Source organism: Salvia splendens, chromosome 13 (assembly GCF_004379255.2).
Source record: "Salvia splendens isolate huo1 chromosome 13, SspV2, whole genome shotgun sequence".
Classification (NCBI taxonomy): Eukaryota; Viridiplantae; Streptophyta; class Magnoliopsida; order Lamiales; family Lamiaceae; genus Salvia; species Salvia splendens.
Window position 1 is genome coordinate 26,878,388 of NC_056044.1, and position 18,999 is coordinate 26,897,386.

At 38.9% G+C, this 18,999-nt stretch overlaps 1 protein-coding gene across 1 annotated transcript; it reads right to left on the bottom strand.

The window, feature by feature from the left end:
• Window positions 1–5,921: 5,921 nt before the first annotated feature.
• Window positions 5,922–10,470, bottom strand: LOC121761268 (5-methyltetrahydropteroyltriglutamate--homocysteine methyltransferase-like). Its single transcript, XM_042156912.1, has 12 exons — window positions 10,320–10,470; window positions 9,229–9,582; window positions 9,055–9,142; window positions 8,599–8,726; window positions 8,114–8,505; window positions 7,863–8,026; window positions 7,635–7,715; window positions 7,379–7,545; window positions 7,194–7,299; window positions 6,811–7,061; window positions 6,522–6,723; window positions 5,922–6,445 (listed from the first exon to the last, which is right to left on the bottom strand). Exons 2-12 carry the CDS (start codon window positions 9,576–9,578, stop codon window positions 6,077–6,079), a joined length of 2,298 nt encoding a protein of 765 aa, XP_042012846.1. The 5' UTR covers window positions 9,579–9,582; window positions 10,320–10,470; the 3' UTR covers window positions 5,922–6,076.
• Window positions 10,471–18,999: the final 8,529 nt, after the last annotated feature.

The following is an 18,999-nucleotide window of genomic DNA, read 5'->3' on the forward strand; positions in this document are numbered from 1 at the left end:
TTTGAACTCGTTATATTAGCAATTTGATAAATCCTCTTTTTACACGTATTCATATTGATATTTTGAACTCTTTATATTACTTATTGGTCGACGATAGGAACAAACACGCCATTCCCAGTTGGCCTTTTTATGTCACTAAGATTTTGTATAAAACGCCACTCCAATTGGCGTTTTTAACTTGGGAAAAATTTTGCCAAATTTTCCTACGTTGTAGCGGACATTCTGCATAAACACGCCACTGTCGTTGGCGTGTTTTAAAAGACGCCAACATTATTGGCATTTTTCGTGGAAAACGCCAACGGCGATGGCGTTTTTACCTTGGGAAAAATTTTGCCAAATTTTCCTACGTTGTAGCGGACATTCTGCATAAACACGCCACTGTCGTTGGCGTGTTTTAAACGACGCCAACATTATTGGCGTTTTTCGTATAAAACGCCAACGGAGATGGCGTTTTTACCTTGGGAAAAATTTTGCCAAATTTTCCTACGTTGTAGCGGACATTCTGCATAAACACGCCACTGTCGTTGGCGTTTTTAGTGGAAAACGCCATCTCCGTTGGCGTTTTTACCTTGGGAAAAATTTGGCCTGAGAAAATTTTGGCGAGTAAAACGTTACAATATTCAATTCAATAAATAGCTACGATTATATACAGAACAATGTTCAATTCAACTAAATAGTTGTTACACATTCAATTGTCTCGCCTTCTCCGGGTAAAGAAGCTACGGATACCCTTCCCGATTCTGGCGGTGGAGAGTCTAGACGGAGGAGTATCTTGCACAACGACATTCTCTAAATCAACCCCGAAAAAATCATCTCGCACAGAAGACCTAGGTGGAGAATGTGGAATATCACTGAGCCCAATGTCGTCGCCTGTACCACCAGTGTGGCTGACAGAATGCCGACCTCGAACTGCAGATCTTGGTGGAGGTGGAGGCATAAAATCGTGATCGGCATCATCAGTGTGGCTGATAGAATGACGACCTCGAACTGCAGATCTTGATGGAGGTGGAGACATAAAATCGTCAGTGGCATCATCTACCAACTGAGTATCCATCCTTGAAGAAGCATTCGGGCAGTTGCGTCTGTCGTGCCCTGGTTGACGGCAATGTTTACATCGGTGTCGGGCGCGTGGCTGGTCAGCTTCACGGACATCCATCTGATTAGGAATCCTAGTAGTACGATATCAACCTCGACTTTTAGGCATTAACTGGGCTCGTGAACATTGCAAAGTCCATTCAGGCACAGCCCAATAATCTTGGTGTCTGATTGGATTGAACACCGTAGAATATTGGTGTACCCAAACACTTGTGCGGTATACGTTATCAACAAGCGACAGCATGGGCTCGTTTCTAAACCGCGCAACTGCCGCTGCATGTGAACATGGAAGTCTCCACATCTGCCACTTTTGACATTTGCAGTTCGACTCCAAGTACTTTACCTTCCACTTATTACCGCCCTTTCCACCAATTCGACGCTTTGTTCGAACCACGTAAAGCCCTGCAATTGTGTTTGGGACTCTCACATTATGTAATTGACCTTTTACATCATTTTTACACACCTTTTCATGGGCCCACGGGGTAAGTGGTGTGGCACACTGTGTTGATGCAATTGACCGCTCATTAAACCATTCTATTGTCCTCCAAAATATCAGATCAATGCAAGCTTTAATTGGGAGTTGTCTTGCGCCTCTCAACACATTGTTGTAAGATTCCACCATATTAGTGGTCATCTCACCCCATCTTTTGTGTTTGTCATACGCCAAACTCCATTTTTCTAACTCCACGGCATCAAGGTATTGCACAGCCTCGTTGTTGATGGTTCGAAGTAAACGACGTCTGATCTTAAACTTGCGTTTCTTTGTAGCAATACCAATTTTCCAAACAAGTTTTTTTACCATGATGCCTTTGTGATTCTGCAAAACATTTTTTCTAACATGTACCAAGCAAAATCTGTGATGCCCCACATTGGGTTCTTCTTTCCATATGGGAGAATTCATTGCATCTATGATTCCCACATGCCTATCAGATATTACACATATTTCATGCTTGGCTACGTGAAGTCTAATACGTTCCATAAACCAATTCCAACTTTGTATGGTTTCCTCATCAACAATGGCATATGCAATAGGCAAACATTTCTTATTAGCATCAAATCCAACGGCAATAAGAATTTTACCTTGATATCGTCCACGTAGATGAGTTCCATCAACGGTTAAAACTGGTTTGCATAGTTGAAAAGCCTCCACAGCTGGACCAAAAGCCCAAAATACGTACTTGAAAACCTTGTTCATACCGTTGCTTAATCTTTCATCATGCAACCATTCGACAATTGTGCCAGGATTTTGTCTTTGCAACTCATTCAAATAACCTGGTAAAACTTTGAAATTCCACTCCCACGAACCATACACAAGCTCAATAGCTGTCCTCCGAGCATACCATGCTTTCTTGTAACTAACTTTCACATGAAATCTATTTTCAATATCCGCCACAATTGCTTTTTCCTTGTAGCAAGGATCGTTTTCTATCTGATGTCGAACACTCAACGCTATCATACCCGACGAAAGATTAGCGTGCCCATTATAATTACGATCCCCCATGCAAGTATGAGCAGTGCTAAACACTCTAATTTGCCAGTGTTCATCATGCTTCCTCAATGTTGCTCGGCACTCCAACAAACATGGCGGTAAGGACTTATCTTTCGGATTTCCTTGTGGCCACTTACAAACTGCATGCCATCTCTTTCCTTTACTTTCAACAACTGTATATTGTCGGATTTTTTCCAAATGCCAAAAAGTCACAGCTGACTTCAATTCCAATTTGGTTTTAAATTTAGTATGCAAACCGACATTGCTCGGATCTTTTTCACTCCAATAATGCACATTGAGATCATCAGACTCAAAGTTTTTTGGATCAAAACTATCATATGGACCTGGTAAGGTGCGAAAATAGTTCATACCAGGCTGTGGGAACTGTGGAACTACTCTTTCTCGTACTGCTCTTCCTCCAATTGATGTTTCTCCAACCGGAATGGATGTTCTTGGAGCAACAAATTGGTCCTCATCCGACGAAGCACCATCTGAATCTGTACTATCCGGATCGACATCTTCAGAATCATAAGGTGATTGTGGATCAAGAAAGTCGGCTTTATCAGGACCAATTATGTCCCCAACCACATCACAGTTGTCACTGTCCCCTAAATGCAATCCTCCAATATCAAAGTCTTGTGTTGTATTGAAGCATGGTTCTTGGCCTCTCGTTGACGCGCCAACATCAAAATCTTGTGTTGCAGCGACATATGGTTCTCGGCCTCTCGTAGACGTACCAACATCATTACTCATGAGATGATGACTATGTTGTTGAGTAATTGACGAATACTCAACATACAATTCAATTTGACCTCCTGTAGTCATACTCTCACTAAACATTAGTGGCATGTATACTTCTTCTAGTAAAATACCTATATACGTGATTGAAGATCCATAGAATATATGACGTTTCCATACTATTTGAAGTTTGTTTTCAAATATGTTTATCCCCATTCTTTCACAAATTGTTTCCACAAGCTTTTCGTAGGAAATACTTTCATCCAACATAATCAATCCTTTTGCAAAAGGAGGATCATAAGAAATGTCTGTTCCGGGAATTATATTTCCACCCCAATATAAATGGACACACCACGTCATACTATCTGCATTAATGTCAAACACAAATATTGGTCAAAAATATTTCTTTACAGTACACTACAATATATACTACAACATATAATACCATAACAATAGGTCAAAATATTTCTATTAATTACAATACAATTTATAATACTATAACAATCCATCAAATAATTATATAAATTACACTACAATATATACTATCATAATAATCCATCAAATATTGGTAGACTAATGTTTGGAAGAATGAGTTAAAAATTAGCTATACTAACCGATTGCGAGTACTAATATTTGGAAGAAATGAGCCAAAATAGAAATCTACACGCTTCAATCCACCACCGGGTTGACCCGACCAAGGCAAGCGTTTTCGCGTTTTTCAGCTGTGGGAAGGTTTTTCGCGTTTTGGGGAGGGAGGGAATGTGACAAGGGTCTGTGATTTTGGGGGAGATCTGAGAAATATGGTTCAACCAAAAAACGCCGATCAGGTTGGCGTTTTTTATTTAAACACGCCAATGACCTTGGCGTTTTATATCTTAAAGACGCCATCCAGATTGGCGTGTTCAAATTTAAGTATTTTGGTTAAAAATACGAGCAAGATACGGTGCCATTGTAAAACGCCAACATAGTTGGCATTTTTGCGTAAAGACACGCCAATACTATTGGCGTTTTAACTTATAAACACGCCAACTTCATCGGCGTTTTTCTCATAAATGGAATTGATAATAAAATGCGTAAATTTGTTGGCGTTTTTGCGTAAAGACACGCCAATACTATTGGCGTTTTTACTTATAAACACGCCAACTTCATCGGCGTTTTTCCCATAAATGGAATTGATAATAAAATGGGTACATTTACGTTATTTTAAAGGCCAAGTGGCCTATATACGGATTTTGTCTATGTGATTCAAGAATCCAATGGTTTGCGTCATTTATCAGTCAAAACATCACATATGAAAGGTTTATTAGATAATTAATTCTCTGTTTCTTTGTGTATGTTTTAGGTTATAACTCAATCTTGACCTCGAAACCCGAAACAAAATAATTGATGGGAAATATCTGCTGGTTTTGTAATTTTGAGAAGAAAAAAACTATTTTTCTTTCTCAAGTCAGATTCTGTCTTGTTGGTATCTAGATCCTGTTGGCTGTAAGATATTTTTGTTTTTTATGAAGTGGGGTTCTTTTGTGTTTGTTCATTCCTTACTTCCTTATCTCAAGATTTTGCAGTCTCCAATTTGATTTCCTTATCTCAAGATTTTGCAGTCTCCAATTTGATAGCCCTTTGCCCTGTCTTACCCTTGATTTTCAATATGTACAGTGTATCCACTTATCTTTAGGGGCATTTATTTTGAGGATTAGCCTACATAGATAAAACTAGTATAGAAAGGCTAAAGTTATTGTTGGATAGTAAGGTTTACCTTTCGTGTTTACACTATTCTATGTAATGGACCTTAGTCGTATCTCAAATGAAATCCTCTTGTCCACAATTCTTTGTAGAAACTCTCCTTAAGACTTAGCCCCCAATGATTGTATCTTGACCTAATTTTCAGTAGGAAGAATGTCGGAGGGGGTGGCAGAGTCGCTCATTTTTCTGATAATGTATCAAAGAACAAGAAAGTTTCTTTCTTTGAGCATGACTCGAGCTCTGTCAGTTGTAAGCTGAACAAATTGTTTTGGCACGAGAAGCCCGTTCACCACATTCTTGGTGGTTGAAAATGTAAGACCTTCTTACATATCTGCTGGAGTTTGTTTGAAGCAAGCCTGTTTTATAGTAATAAATTCATTTTCTTGAACGTGCAAGCTGCTGATGTCCTACTATGGAGGAACAAGAATACCTCAGCTAGCGTCTTAGGTGGTGCCACTGTTGTTTGGGTGCTCTTTGAGTGGCTCAACTACAATTTTCTCTTACTTGCAACTCTTGGTAACTTTGAAATTTGAATACTGAATTCAATATCTTTCATCAAAGGGTTAATTGTATTTTAATTTTTATTAAAGTTATTTACATTATGAGATTATTCAGTTTTTTTTAGTTCGCCATCATATGGCGGCTTTAATAGTTTATAGAGTATAAGAAAAGGATGTGCAATTGGGTGCTGCTTAGTCACTTATCCACTGCACTGCAACACTCACTTATCAAGACGAAATTTCACAAAGAGAAGGGAGGCTGCATGAAACAAATCAACGCTATAGAAGGATTACAACTGTAATTTATTATTGAACAGAAACAAAAAAAAAATTTTCAAAATAAAAGAGTATAAAAATGAGACAATAAGAAAACAAAATTCCATTAGATATCCAAAGAAGCACTCTTCCAAATTTAAAAGGAAACGGACATTAATATTCAAATAACCATCAAATTCTTCTTTGTCGGAAACAACAATTATTATAGGAAAGACTTTTCTAACAATCGGAGAGCTCATTTGGCACTGGCAAGTTCGGTTCGGAGTTGTTTGGCGGCGGCAACCATGTTCTCAAGTGCAGGCTTCACCTCTCCATATTTGCGAGTCTTGAGACCACAGTCAGGGTTCACCCACAAGATGTTGGTCTCAAGGACTGCTAGCATCTTGTTGATCCTGTCTGCAATCTCTTCCGTTGATGGGATTCTCGGGGAGTGGATGTCGTACACACCTGGCCCTATTCCAGCTCCGTACTTGACTCCCTCGCGGAACACTGACAACAGCTTCTCGTCTGAACGCGAGTTCTCAATTGTGATCACATCGGCATCCATGTTGATGATGGACTGGATGATGTCATTGAAGTTGGAGTAGCACATGTGGGTGTGGATCTGTTAATCAAGATGACAAACAAATTAGTGACGCGTGAAACGAAGTCGCGCATAGATGACAAGCGACGAGACACACCTGGGTGGTATCTTGGACTCCGACGTTGGTGATTCTGAACGAGTGTACAGCCCAGTCCAAGTAGAAAGCATGCTCTGCTTTGCGGAGTGGCAACCCTTCTCTCAATGCAGCCTCATCGATTTGGATCACGGTAATACCAGCCTTCTCAAGATCCTCAACTTCATCCTTAATGGCCAAAGCAATCTGATAACAGGTTTCAAATCTGCCAAACAAAACAGAATGTAGCTTTAGTAAGACACAAATAACTAAAAGATAAAACAGAACGTTTTTCTCTCACTTGAAACATTACCTAGGCTGGTCGTTTCTCACGAAAGACCAATTGAGAATGGTAACGGGACCAGTAAGCATTCCCTTCATCGGGCGCTTGGTCATGCTCTGGGCAGCAGTGGACCAGAAAACAGTCATGGGGTTGGGGCGACTGACATCACCATAAATGATTGGTGGCTTCACACATCGAGATCCATATGATTGCACCCACCCATTTGCTGTGAAGGCAAAACCAGATAACTGCTCTCCAAAGTACTCAACCATATCGTTTCTCTGGTATTTAGAGAATCAAAAGATAAAAGATACTGTTAAAACCTAATACTTCAGTAGCAATGTCTTAACTTCTCGTTAACCAAAATGTTAAGAATGACTTATTTTAGAGAAATGGCATCTAAATTTCCTCACCTCTGGCTCTCCATGAACAAGAACATCAATGTCGAGCTCTTCCTGAAGCTTGACAACCTTGCTGATCTCCTCCTTGATGGCCTTAACGTACTCCTCCTCAGAGATCCTAGAACCAAAATTTGAACTTTCAGAAATGGGTTTCAACACATTAATAGATTGCAAAGGCAAAGTTAAGCAAACCCCACTTCTTGGCCTTGTATTCACGGCGCACTCTTCTGAGTTCCACTGTCTGTGGGAAGGAACCAATAGTGGTGGTTGGGAGGATTGGAAGGTTAAGCTTCTTCTGTTGAGCATCAAGTCTGGCGCTAACATTTGTAGCACGGCGATGGTCAGAACCCCTTAGAGCAGCAGCCTAGATTAACGAATCAAAGATTATACAGTCAGCTCACAACAGGTTAGCAGCAAGACAAAAAATCAAAATCACAAAAATTCAGTACTTACAGCCTTTTGGACACCTTCATTGTTCACTCTGGGAGATGATTTCCTAGAGGCTTGAGCAGCAGCATTGGCAGAGAAGAAGGCCTGGAAACATCCAAATAAGTAAATGAGCAACAATACGACATGTATTAAAGGTAATTCTATCAAGATCGATACAATAAGATTTGAACTGTACAAGTGCCTTCTTGATAGTTGATACAAATTCTAAGTATGCTTAGGCATGACACATACCCCATCCTTCTGGCCAGACAATGCCTTTGCAAGTGCATTCACTTCAACAATTTTCTGAGCTGCAAATGCGAGCCATGATTTGATTTCCTGGTCCAGCTTGGTCTCATTGACCAAATCAACAGCAGTGTGGAGAAGTGAGCAGGATGTAGACACGACAAGTTTGTCTGCCAGCAATACAAATAAAGAAAATGAAATGACACACCATATAATTATACTTCAGTCTAACAAAAAATAGGTGTTAGCTAATATACCCTTTCCAACTATGCCTTCAAGAAAAGCGAGCTCAGAGAGAGATGCAGATAGATCATTAGCCCAGATGTTCCTTCCATCAACAACTCCGGCAAAGAGGTATTTTCCAGCAGGGAAACCACCCTTAATCAGATCAAGAGTCTGAGCTCCACGAACCAAATCAAAACCAAAGCCAGAAATTCCGCTCAAGGATGTGAGGGTCTTGTATGCCGCAGCTGGTACATCAGCAAAGTAAGTTTCAATGATGGTGCTAACACCAGATAAGGTTGACTCCAGCTCTCCATAAGCCTTGGTGAATGCTTCCAGCTGGTGAGACTCAAGATCCTTTACCAAGGTAGGCTCATCAAACTGGATCCATGAAGCACCTGCTGCCTTCAGCTCAGCAATCACTTCCCTGACAGGATCATTTATGTTAAATAGCTGAGGCAATCAAAATGCAAATGGTGATAGATTTTGTAATTGAACTATAGATTCTTATTTTTCTTACTTGTAGATTGGAAGAATTTTGTCAAGAAGAGAAAGAAGTGGGAAATTTTTCTCAACTCCTTTAGCAGGTTTCGAAAGCAAAAGGTATGAAACTGGTCCAACAAGAACTGGGACGGTATCAACACCAAGCTGTATGAGAGCAGGTAACTCAATAGGTTAAAAAAATAAATTATAACAAACTTATAGGAAGCAAAGAGACATTTAGGATTGGAACTTTACACAAAATCAAACATATTGACTAAATCTTCTATATGTAGATTCATTTCAAAACAGAGCATAACAGATAATTACAGACATGAAGAAGTTAAAACAAAATTTACCATGAAACTATACCTAGAACTCCAATAATTAGTAGACAACACACTTGAGTTTGTTTCTATCAAATAGATATAATCAATATATTGTTTTTTATTACTCCATGTTAAATTGGAAATAAAAGAAATAATGGAGCTCTTACCGCTTTAGCCTCGTTGTATTCATTAACAGCTTTGTGAGAACCATAAGAAAATTTCACATCAGGTCCCAATTCAGGGACAATGAAGTGGCTGCACAGGCAGAAGCATCACATTAGATAAATAAACATAATAAATGCAGGAGACGTTTTTGTTTAAAAAAATCGATCATCACTTACTAGTTGGTGTCGAACCACTTGGTCATCTCCATAGCAGGAAGAGTGGCATTCCCTCTGGCCATGGAGAAGTAAGTGGAGAAACCAATCTCACCACCAGTCCAGTTGTATCTCGGGGGAACAGCACCGAGCATGGCAGTGGTATCGAGCACCTGATCATAGTATGAGAATGTGTTGCTGGGAATGTACTTGATGCCAGCATCAGACATCTGCTTCCAAATGGAAGCTCTGAGATCAGCCGCCACCTTTTCCAAATCCTCAGCGCTGCTCTTGCCATCCCAGAAAGATTCCAGAGCGAACTTCAGCTCTCTCTTAGGGCCCATACGAGGATATCCAACGATGTGGGAAGCCATTTTTCTGGTAATATAAAAAATTCAATCTATCAAACCACATAAAGGAATAAAACAACTAATCAGCATGCACAAAACATCAAGCATCCACTTCATACACTCCCAACAGATAGATGAGATCCCACTGATTCAATAAGTTCTCGACAATCACTTGACACGGAACTCATTCGTCTACCATTATGATATTGTGATCAATACATCAAAGTAATCAGATCAAGTTCACATCGAACAAATCTAACCAAGACTCAGATCCATAACGACAAAATACAAATAAACTCAGATCTAACGACAGTAACACAATACATGTTAGTGAAACGAAAGCGGGATACAATGCGGACAGATTTGACTACAGTAAAGATGCTAAACAGCGCCCTCATCTCAGATCCAATCAGAGAACAAATCCGAAATTCAGATCTAACATTTGTACTCCGCTATATCTACTGCTCAAAGCTTATCACCACATAATCAAGCCAAATTGCTAAGGACCACTCATTAATTCACAAATTCAGGATCACAAGCAGCATAATAACATTTCCAGAAACAGTGTTGGAGACAGATCATGTTGAACTAGCCACAAACTTGACGAAGTTAAGTTCCAAAACCTTAATTAGCATTTCACTATAGTCTATAACTACATGTGATTAATTAGTAGATTAACTTCATAGTGACTTGAACAAGCAAACACACGCATCCTAACACACCGAGAGCTATGGAAATTGAGAGCAGACTGACGGAAGAACGTACCCTTAGCAACGAAGGTGGCAAAGGAGACCGGTTTCCGGTAGAGAGGGAGATATAGAAAGAGAGAGAAGGGCAAGACACGAGTTGACACAATTGATGAGTGTGCTTATTTATAGAGGGAATTGGTTGAGGCAGGGGTGTGGGTGGGTGATGGTGCTAGGTTAGATCTCGGAAAGTGAAAAACGGTTAACTTATTTGTACAGCCGTGGGCAATTTGGTCATTCACGATTCACATTTTTTATATCATACGTTTATTTCAGTGTCAATTTGACGGGGGTGGCGAGCTCACGCTGTTTGAGGAGCGTGTGCTCACGCTCTGGGTTGGTGTGCTTACCAACTCCCATTATCCTAATAATCTCAAAGGTTAATGACAATATATTTATTTCCTAAGCAATTTTTATTAGTGTTGTACAGTATTTTATGTGGGATATTTATTTATTTGTTTGGGCTGATTTTATGAGCTAGGGATATTTATTTATTTGTTTGGGCAGATTTTATGAGCTAAATAGTGACTCTTGCTTTACACGTTTTTTTATCTGTCGCATCTAGATGATAATTATTCAAAAATTAGGTGTTTTTGTACATAATTCAACTCGTAAGAGGTTGGAATAATTTCTAAGTCTTGCTCCAAACATAGGGAGAGAATTTCATTAATTCTTTTAATTGTGAGCTGTAGTAGGAATTATGCCAAGTCAAAATTTTCAACAATCGAATACGCCAAGTCAGTTTTTTCAACTATGATATGAATTAAATTAAATTAAATTAAAAAAAACGTTATAAATTTACAGATTGAAATTGAAAAATATTGTGATGTTATAATTCTACTAAGAAAATTTCAAAAAAAAAACAAAAATAATGAAATTATTTATTTTAATCTAGAAAATAAATTGAGTATCTTATAGTCAAGGAAAGAAAAGCTTTTCTTTTTTTGTGGAATTGAAATTGGAAATATTTCCAATTTCAATTCCTTAATTACCAATAGGGTAAATATGTTAAAAATACAATAAAAGATGGTCTAATATCTAAACTAAAAATTAATACAGTATAAATTTAAAATCATCTTAATTTATCACTCCCCTCAATTATACCATGAAATCATCACATTAAAAGAGAGCCAGACTACCAGGAATGGTAATTTATGACATGCTATTTATTAAAGTACAATTAATAGTAGTAATACTAATCCCGTAACACGGAAAAAACGATTTAAGTTTATTCAACAAGTGGAATAGTATAAAATATGGAGTGGCATCCGTCAAAGCTACATCAAAATTTTGGAGGCCTAAAAATGAAATCATGATGTTTGATAGTTCGAGGTTTAATTAAATAATTCCTATAGTTTGAGACGGTTTTGTATAAAATGGATATATTTTTATGATTTAAAATGGTACGTATATAACTTTTGTTAGTTAAATTACATTTTCTCCAAACGGGTATGGGGACAGATGGGGTCTGGTACGGAGTGAATTTCGTAAGTACTATGAGAATAAAGATTGATTGATATTAGATATTTCGGCGCCAAACTTTGCGGTCACAAATTATGGAATCTCTAAGTCCATAAATGAAACTGGAGTGGTTGTCACTTATGTTCAAGAAAAACGAGTTTTTATGATTCCACCTCATTTTCCATGTAACAACAAAAGCCACGCACTCATACAAAAATCCAACTTATCATTTTGTTTATTTTAGGGTAGTTAATATGTACTGTAAATACTTCAAAGGATAATGTTGCAAAATTCAATTTATAATTGATAGAAATTCATGGTGACATCCTAAAACCAATTAGTGATAGGAAGAGTGGTCAATTATAATTATATAATGGTTTCAGGTCTATATGAACTTGGAGACCAATTGGTAATAGGAAGAGTGGTCAATTAGAATTATATAATGGTTTCAGGTCTATATGAACTTGGAGGGTAGACCTTGGAGGGGTTGGACTTAACTTGGAGGGTAGACCTTGGAGGGGTTGGACTTTTTTTCTGATCGATTGGACAACTGGCCCAATTTTTTTTCGATCGGTTGGACCACTTGCCCAAATTTTTAAGTCCAGATATACTGCTGGGTCAGTCATTTTTTCGGTTTCAGCCCAGATATACAGATGAGTCAGTTAAATTTGACCCATAATCGGCGACCTGCTCTGATACCATGATAGAAATTCATGAGTTTCATCCTAAAACCAATTGGTGATAGGAGGAGTGACTCATTAGAATTATATAGTGGTTTCAGGTCTATATGAACATCGATATGGGATAGTTATAATTTCATATCTATTTTCAAGTACCAACAATAATCACCAAAAGATTACGTGTATCATCGCATTTTTTTAATAAAATAGTTTAATTAGGCATCGGCTCCATGCTAGCAGCTAGCTTATTCTTATTATGTTTATGCTGAAGTTGAAAATAAGAAAAACAAAGAAAATTTATGCAAATTACGAAGAAATATGACATGTACTAATCACAAGAATGATGAATTTTAAATAAAGAAAGATAAAAGAGACTCGTTCACTTTTCATGGCGTAAGGGGTAAAATTGGTCATCAGAGGCACTTTATATGCAATTTTTCTTTGAACAGTTTTCTACTACTAAAACTTAATTTTTCCTACTTCATGGATTTAAAAGGTGCAGACCTCATATATCAGGAACTAATTTTGAATTTCACTACATTAGATATCTTTAAGCCTAAAAGATAATCTCCTCCTAAGTCCTTCTTTATTGAAAATAAAAAAATTTACAACACTTGGTATTTCATCATAAGTTTCAAAAGTGTTTTACTTTTTGAGTAGGTGTGTTTTTTATATTCACCATCTCAAATCTCAGCCATGCATGATGATGCATGCAGCACATGAATCAACTTTTTGATGAACAACAAACTCCAAGTCTTTCCACAAACAATCTGGATCCTGGATTATTAGTTTGATAACAAGTTTTTGATGAACATGATACATCAACCTCAAAGTCTTTCCACAAACAATCTGAATTATTAGTTTGATGATCATAGAATGCTTCTGATGTCAGGTGGTCAGTCAAGATACCCACAAGAAATAACCGATAAATGCCACAAGCCTCAAAAGAATCAAAATATTGTTGAACATCTAAAATTCACCTATGAAATCAGCAACGTCAGAGAATCGAGGGAAACTCCAAATGAGAGATAAAAAAATTGATAGTTTTTAATATATTTATGACCCATATATTTTATATTTCGGAGTGAACTTTTCACTTGAATTTATAATGCAATATTTTATTATATACTCATTTTGTCCTAAAAAAATTGATTAATTTTATAAATGACACGGTTTTTAATGAGCAATTGGTAAAGTAAGAGAGAGATGAAAAAAATTCACTTTTTTTGCGCGCAGGGGCAGCGTAGTTGGTTCCGGAGGGACAGAGTTGCATCAAGTAAAAGAGAGAGAATCCGTGGCGCGACCTTTAAATTTATGTTTATTTAACCATAAAAAAAGTAAAAGAGAGAGAATGAAAAGATAGTAGAATGAGTGTTAGTGGATTTTGAGGTCCACATTATTAGTGACGTGAAATTGGTTAAAAATTTTCCATATTTAAACTTGTCTATTTTTTAAGGACGCTCTAAAATTATAAAATTAGTCTTTTTTTGTTTTTGTTTTTGTTTTAAGACAGGGTATAATGCAGATTAGCAGATATGCATACACTCATTGACCCTGCCATAATTAATGCAATTAGAGCATGCACAACGGTGGAAGCTGGCCCCGCGTCCGTTCGTGCCAACGGCAAGGACGAGGCTCGCCGTCGCTGGCACGACGCTGCTCGATGCACTCATTGACCCTGCCATAATTAATGCAATTAGAGCATGCACAACGGTGGAAGCTGGCCCCGCGTCCGTTCGTGCCAACGGCAAGGACGAGGCTCGCCGTGCCAGCGAGCAGGCGACGTGGTGGCACGCGATTGGGCAACGGCATAGTCGTTGCCTTTGAATATTTTTTATTTAAAATTCGTTATTTAATTTTAAATAATGATAACAAAAAAAAAAATATTTTTCAAATCCCAAAAATATGGCCTTTTTTTGCTCGTTTTCTGAATTTTTTTTTTATTTTTTTATTTTTTTCCCCAAAATCATCTATAAATACACACATTCATCATCCATTTATCACATCAAATCATCTCTCATTCATCATTCTCATACAAACTATGAAACTATCAACACATTCATCCATCACTCAAAACTTCAAATGGATTTCACCCATCTTATGGCGGAAGTGGAGCGCGAAGAACAAGAATACTACGAACAACATCTTGCCGCTTACGAAGCATATGTCGCGGCGAATACCCCCGCTCCTCCTCCTCAACGAACTAGATCAACTCGCCGCTACATCTATCGTGACCGGGAGGGAGCCCACGAAAGGCTCGTTGCCGACTACTTTGTCGACCAGCCGCAGTTTCGGCAACGAGTAGTGGTTTTTTTAATTTTTAGTATTTTAATTATGTAATTTTTAATTTTTATGATTTTAATTATGTCGTTTTTATTTTATTTGTCATTTGTAATATTATTTAGGTTTTTTAATGAATTTTAGTATTATGGAAATGTTTTTATTTAATTGAATTTTAAATTAATTGTGCTCGTCCTTGCGGAAGAGCACAGCTGTGGGTGTTGTGCTATTGCCAGAGAGCAGGCAGAAAAAGTGGGTCCGGGCCCACAACCGTGCCGCTGGCAAGAGCACGGTTGTGGATGCTCTTAGAGACTATACTATTACCCTTTGTACGCGAACCGAAGCTAGGGCAGGGGGGAAGCGTTGTCGATACGCGCTGGATAAATGAGTAGTTACTTGAGTTATAGCTTGTGGGGGGTAATTTCGACATAATAAAATTTTCTGGTGAAAGTTGGTGGGGTGAAAGTTGGTGGTGTAGTTGGTGGATATTGGTAGTGGTCTACTGAGCCAATTCTCTTTCTTCCATCCCAAAACCTGAAATACCCGAAATACCCCTATGTTAAATTCCATTTGACTGTATCCTACGTCGGACCAGGACCACTGTCCATATGCAGCAAATATCATTGGTATTTTAACTATTTTCCCATTCATCAGCTTCAAATATACAAACAGAATTAATGATTTACTATCAAGCAAGCCCAACTTAATTCACTAAACACCACTACCTAAATTACTGTATCAAAATAAAAACGTCTCGCTTAGGTCGGGACGGAGGGAGTAATGGAAAAGTTATAATGTAAGTATATATTAAAAAAATAAAATATTACTGTACTTGAAATAATTGAAAAATACTATTCGGAACTCTCATATTTTAAATGAGTGGACTTCAAAAATGATATGTGGATAATATAGAAATATAGGATGTATATTTGTAGTATTCTGTAAAAATAAATTGCACTTAAGGTATCTCGACAAAAAATTTAATTTGTTTGAAGTACTTTCCACATTTTTCGATGTTTTCTTTCCCATTTTGCCATTTTCAACCTCAATGACATTATAGATTCTCTATTTTCTGCTGCCACTAGCTCTCCCCGCATGTTTGTCGATTTTTTTACTGATTTATACTCCCTCCGTCCCGCACTACTCGCACGTATTTCCTTTTTGGGCGTCCCAAGTTACTTGCACTCTTTCCATTTTTAGTAAAAATTTTCACCTATAGCCGTCATTTTTTACTTTCCTATACACTCATTCCTTAATCTCCGTGCCGAAAAGGAAATGAGCGAGTAGCTCGGGACGGAGGGAGTATTAATCAATACATCTAATTAATGATCAGTAGATGTAATAAAAGTATTTGGTGATTGTTGTTTAAACTTTTCATTTTCTTTTCTCTCTATTCTCCCGCTCTCTTTAATTACATACGCCGTCAATAGTGCCCTTCAGAGCATCCACTACGCGTCCCGCGCCCGGCTCGCATTTCGTTCCGGAGGGACGGAACCGCCACGGGACACGTTGCAGCAACACGTTCCGTCCCTAGCCCGTCTCCATGCCGCCCCGTAGCCCGCTAGTGCGCGACGCGGGACGCGACGTTGCGCCACGCGTCTCGGCGACGTGGCGAGCGCCCGATGCATGCGTGACGCCCACTCGCTGGCCCGCGAGTGGGCGTCGTCACGGATGACGCAATAATTCATTTTTTTTTAAAAAAAATAAATTTTAATAAAAAAAATTCAAACGGTAATGTTACTGTTTTGTTTTTTTTTTTTTATAGTTTTTTTTTTATTTTTTTTCTTTACTCTATAAATAATCTTATTTCATACTCATTTCACACACAAACACACATCTATTCATCTCAAATCCTCTCTATATCCACTCCAATTTCGATCTCAAATCAACCCAAACTAATGGATCCTTTTGAGCAAATGCGTCAAATAATGGAACAATCACTTGAAGAAGATCGACGACGGGAGGCGGAGGAAGCCGCCCCGCCCCCACGACGCTCCCGGACGTACATCCATCGTAACCGGGAGGAAGCCGCCGCAAGGTTAGTACACCACTACTTCTGCGATAACCCGATTTGGGGAGATACCTACTTCCTTCGCCGTTTCCGCATGAGTAAACTGCTATTTCTCCACATCGCGAATACTTTGGCGGCCCGGGAAGAGTTCTTCCGAGAAGGGTTAGACGCGGTCGGCCGTCCCAGCCACACGACGCTGCAGAAATGTACTGCAGCAATCCGTCAGCTTGCGACTGGACAAACGGCCGACATGTTCGACGAATACCTCCACATCGGAGACACCACTGGGTGCACGTGCTTGCTCAAATTCTGCAAAGGCGTCCGGGCAGCCTTCATCGACGAATTTCTCCGAAGGCCAAGCATGACAAACTGTCAGTTCCTCATCAACCTGCACGAACAAGTGCACGGATTCCCCGGGATGCTTGGCAGTGTCGATTGCATGCACTGGCAATGGAAGAATTGCCCGGTGGCTTGGAGGGGGTCCTATACGAGCGGCCACAAAGGCACCCACCAACCGTTGTACTCGAGGCCGTTGCCGACTACCGGCTTTGGATCTGGCACGCGTACTTCGGGGTCCTTGGCTCGAACAATGACGTGAACGTGCTCCACCAGTCCGACCTCTTTACCGAAGTTTTGGATGGTAAAGCGCCGGCCATCAACTTCGTCGCCAACAACCGGCTGTATAAAATGGGGTACTATCTCGCCGACGACATCTACCCGAAGTGGCCGACCTTCGTGAAGACGTGCAGCAGGCCTGCGAACCCAAAGCAGGCTCTTTTTGAGCAGAAGCAGGAGGCTGCTCGCAAGGATGTGGAGATGGCGTTCGGGGTTCTCCAAGCGCGCTTCAACATCATCAAAGCCACGGCTCGTTTGTGGTTCATGGAGAGCATGGTCGACATCATGTATACGTGCATAATCTTGCACAACACGATTGTCCGAGACGAAGGACCCGAGGCGGGAAATTGGTTCGACCCCGAATCCCCCGGAAGCTCAACCGCAAGTAGTCCGCCACGAAGTGGAGCGCATCCGTCTATACAAGAACGGTTGGCTATTCGGGCAAGGACACGCGACTCTAGCGCCCACGCCCAACTCCAAGAGGATCTAATTGAGCACATTTGGGAAAACTTTGGCGGAGAAGATTAAATTATGTCATTTTTATTTTTTTAGGATTTTAATTATGTCTTTTTTCTATTTTTTTTACTTTAAGTTGTAATGTTGTTTTAATTTTAATAAAGTGTGTTTTTAAATTGAATTGGGTTGGAAATAAAAATAAAAAATAAAATTGAATGAATAGTAATTTAAGGGACGGTTATGGGACGGAGCGTTGCAGGTTCCGTCCCTTAGTTAAGGGATGGAGTAAAAAAGTACAGTGCGGCCCTCAAATAGTAGTTTAAAGGACGGTTAAGGGACGGTATGGAGACAGCGTAGTGGATGCTCTGACGGGACATGGCAAAATGGAGGAAATTGAGACAAAATACATGAACTGAATTAAAATTTTATTCAAATATCTCAGATGCAATTTATTTTCACGAAGCACTACAAAATATGCGTCTTATATTGTCCCGTTGCTATTTTTGCAGTTCACTCATTCATTTTAGGTATGTAATTACGGGTGAAAATGTGATATCTAAAATTTGCTTGCATAAAGCATATGATATCCCAATATTTCTTTTAATGAAATGTTCAGGTGTTGCTTTATGCGTTCACTAGATGCAATCATTTTATATTTATCTTTTTCTTTTTTAATATAAGTGAATGTGTTTTTAAATACTTCTCCTTAATATAAAAACATTCATAACACCACTCTTTTATTCTTAAATTCCGACAGCTCACAGCTTGAACAAAGTCACCATTAAAATTTTAATTTCTTGTTTCCTAAAGAGCTTGAACCAGACACCCTTTCTTTTGCAACGATGGGTATGGGATAGTTGCAAACAGCGTTGCACATGTTTTAAAATATTGTTGTGAGCCTCGTGATTTAACAATTGGCTCTCAAGTTATCAGAGTTGATATCTAGAATGTTATCTCAACATGCTATATGTGAGACATAAATAACATATGAAATTGCAGAAATTAATGTTCTTTTAACTCCTAAGATGAAAGTTAATGAGGAAAAAAAAAACAAAAAATGCATAAAATTGAATAGAGGATCCCATGTGTTAATGACGACGAGTTAGTATTTGATTAAACATGAATTGTGGTGATTGTTTGAGAGTGGAGAAGTAATGCACCACTTCAAAGCAACGGCGTTTCTCTTTAATTACTTG

Excerpts from the sequence above, each read along its gene's own strand:
- LOC121761268 (XM_042156912.1), bottom strand. The coding sequence starts at position 9,578 with ATGGCTTCCCACATCGTTGGATATCCTCGTATGGGCCCTAAGAGAGAG. Across the intron at positions 8,027-8,113 it reads TGAAGGCATAGTTGGAAAGG|ACAAACTTGTCGTGTCTACA; the intron begins GTATATTAGCTA and ends TATTGCTGGCAG. Across the intron at positions 7,546-7,634 it reads ATGAAGGTGTCCAAAAGGCT|GCTGCTGCTCTAAGGGGTTC; the intron begins GTAAGTACTGAA and ends TCGTTAATCTAG.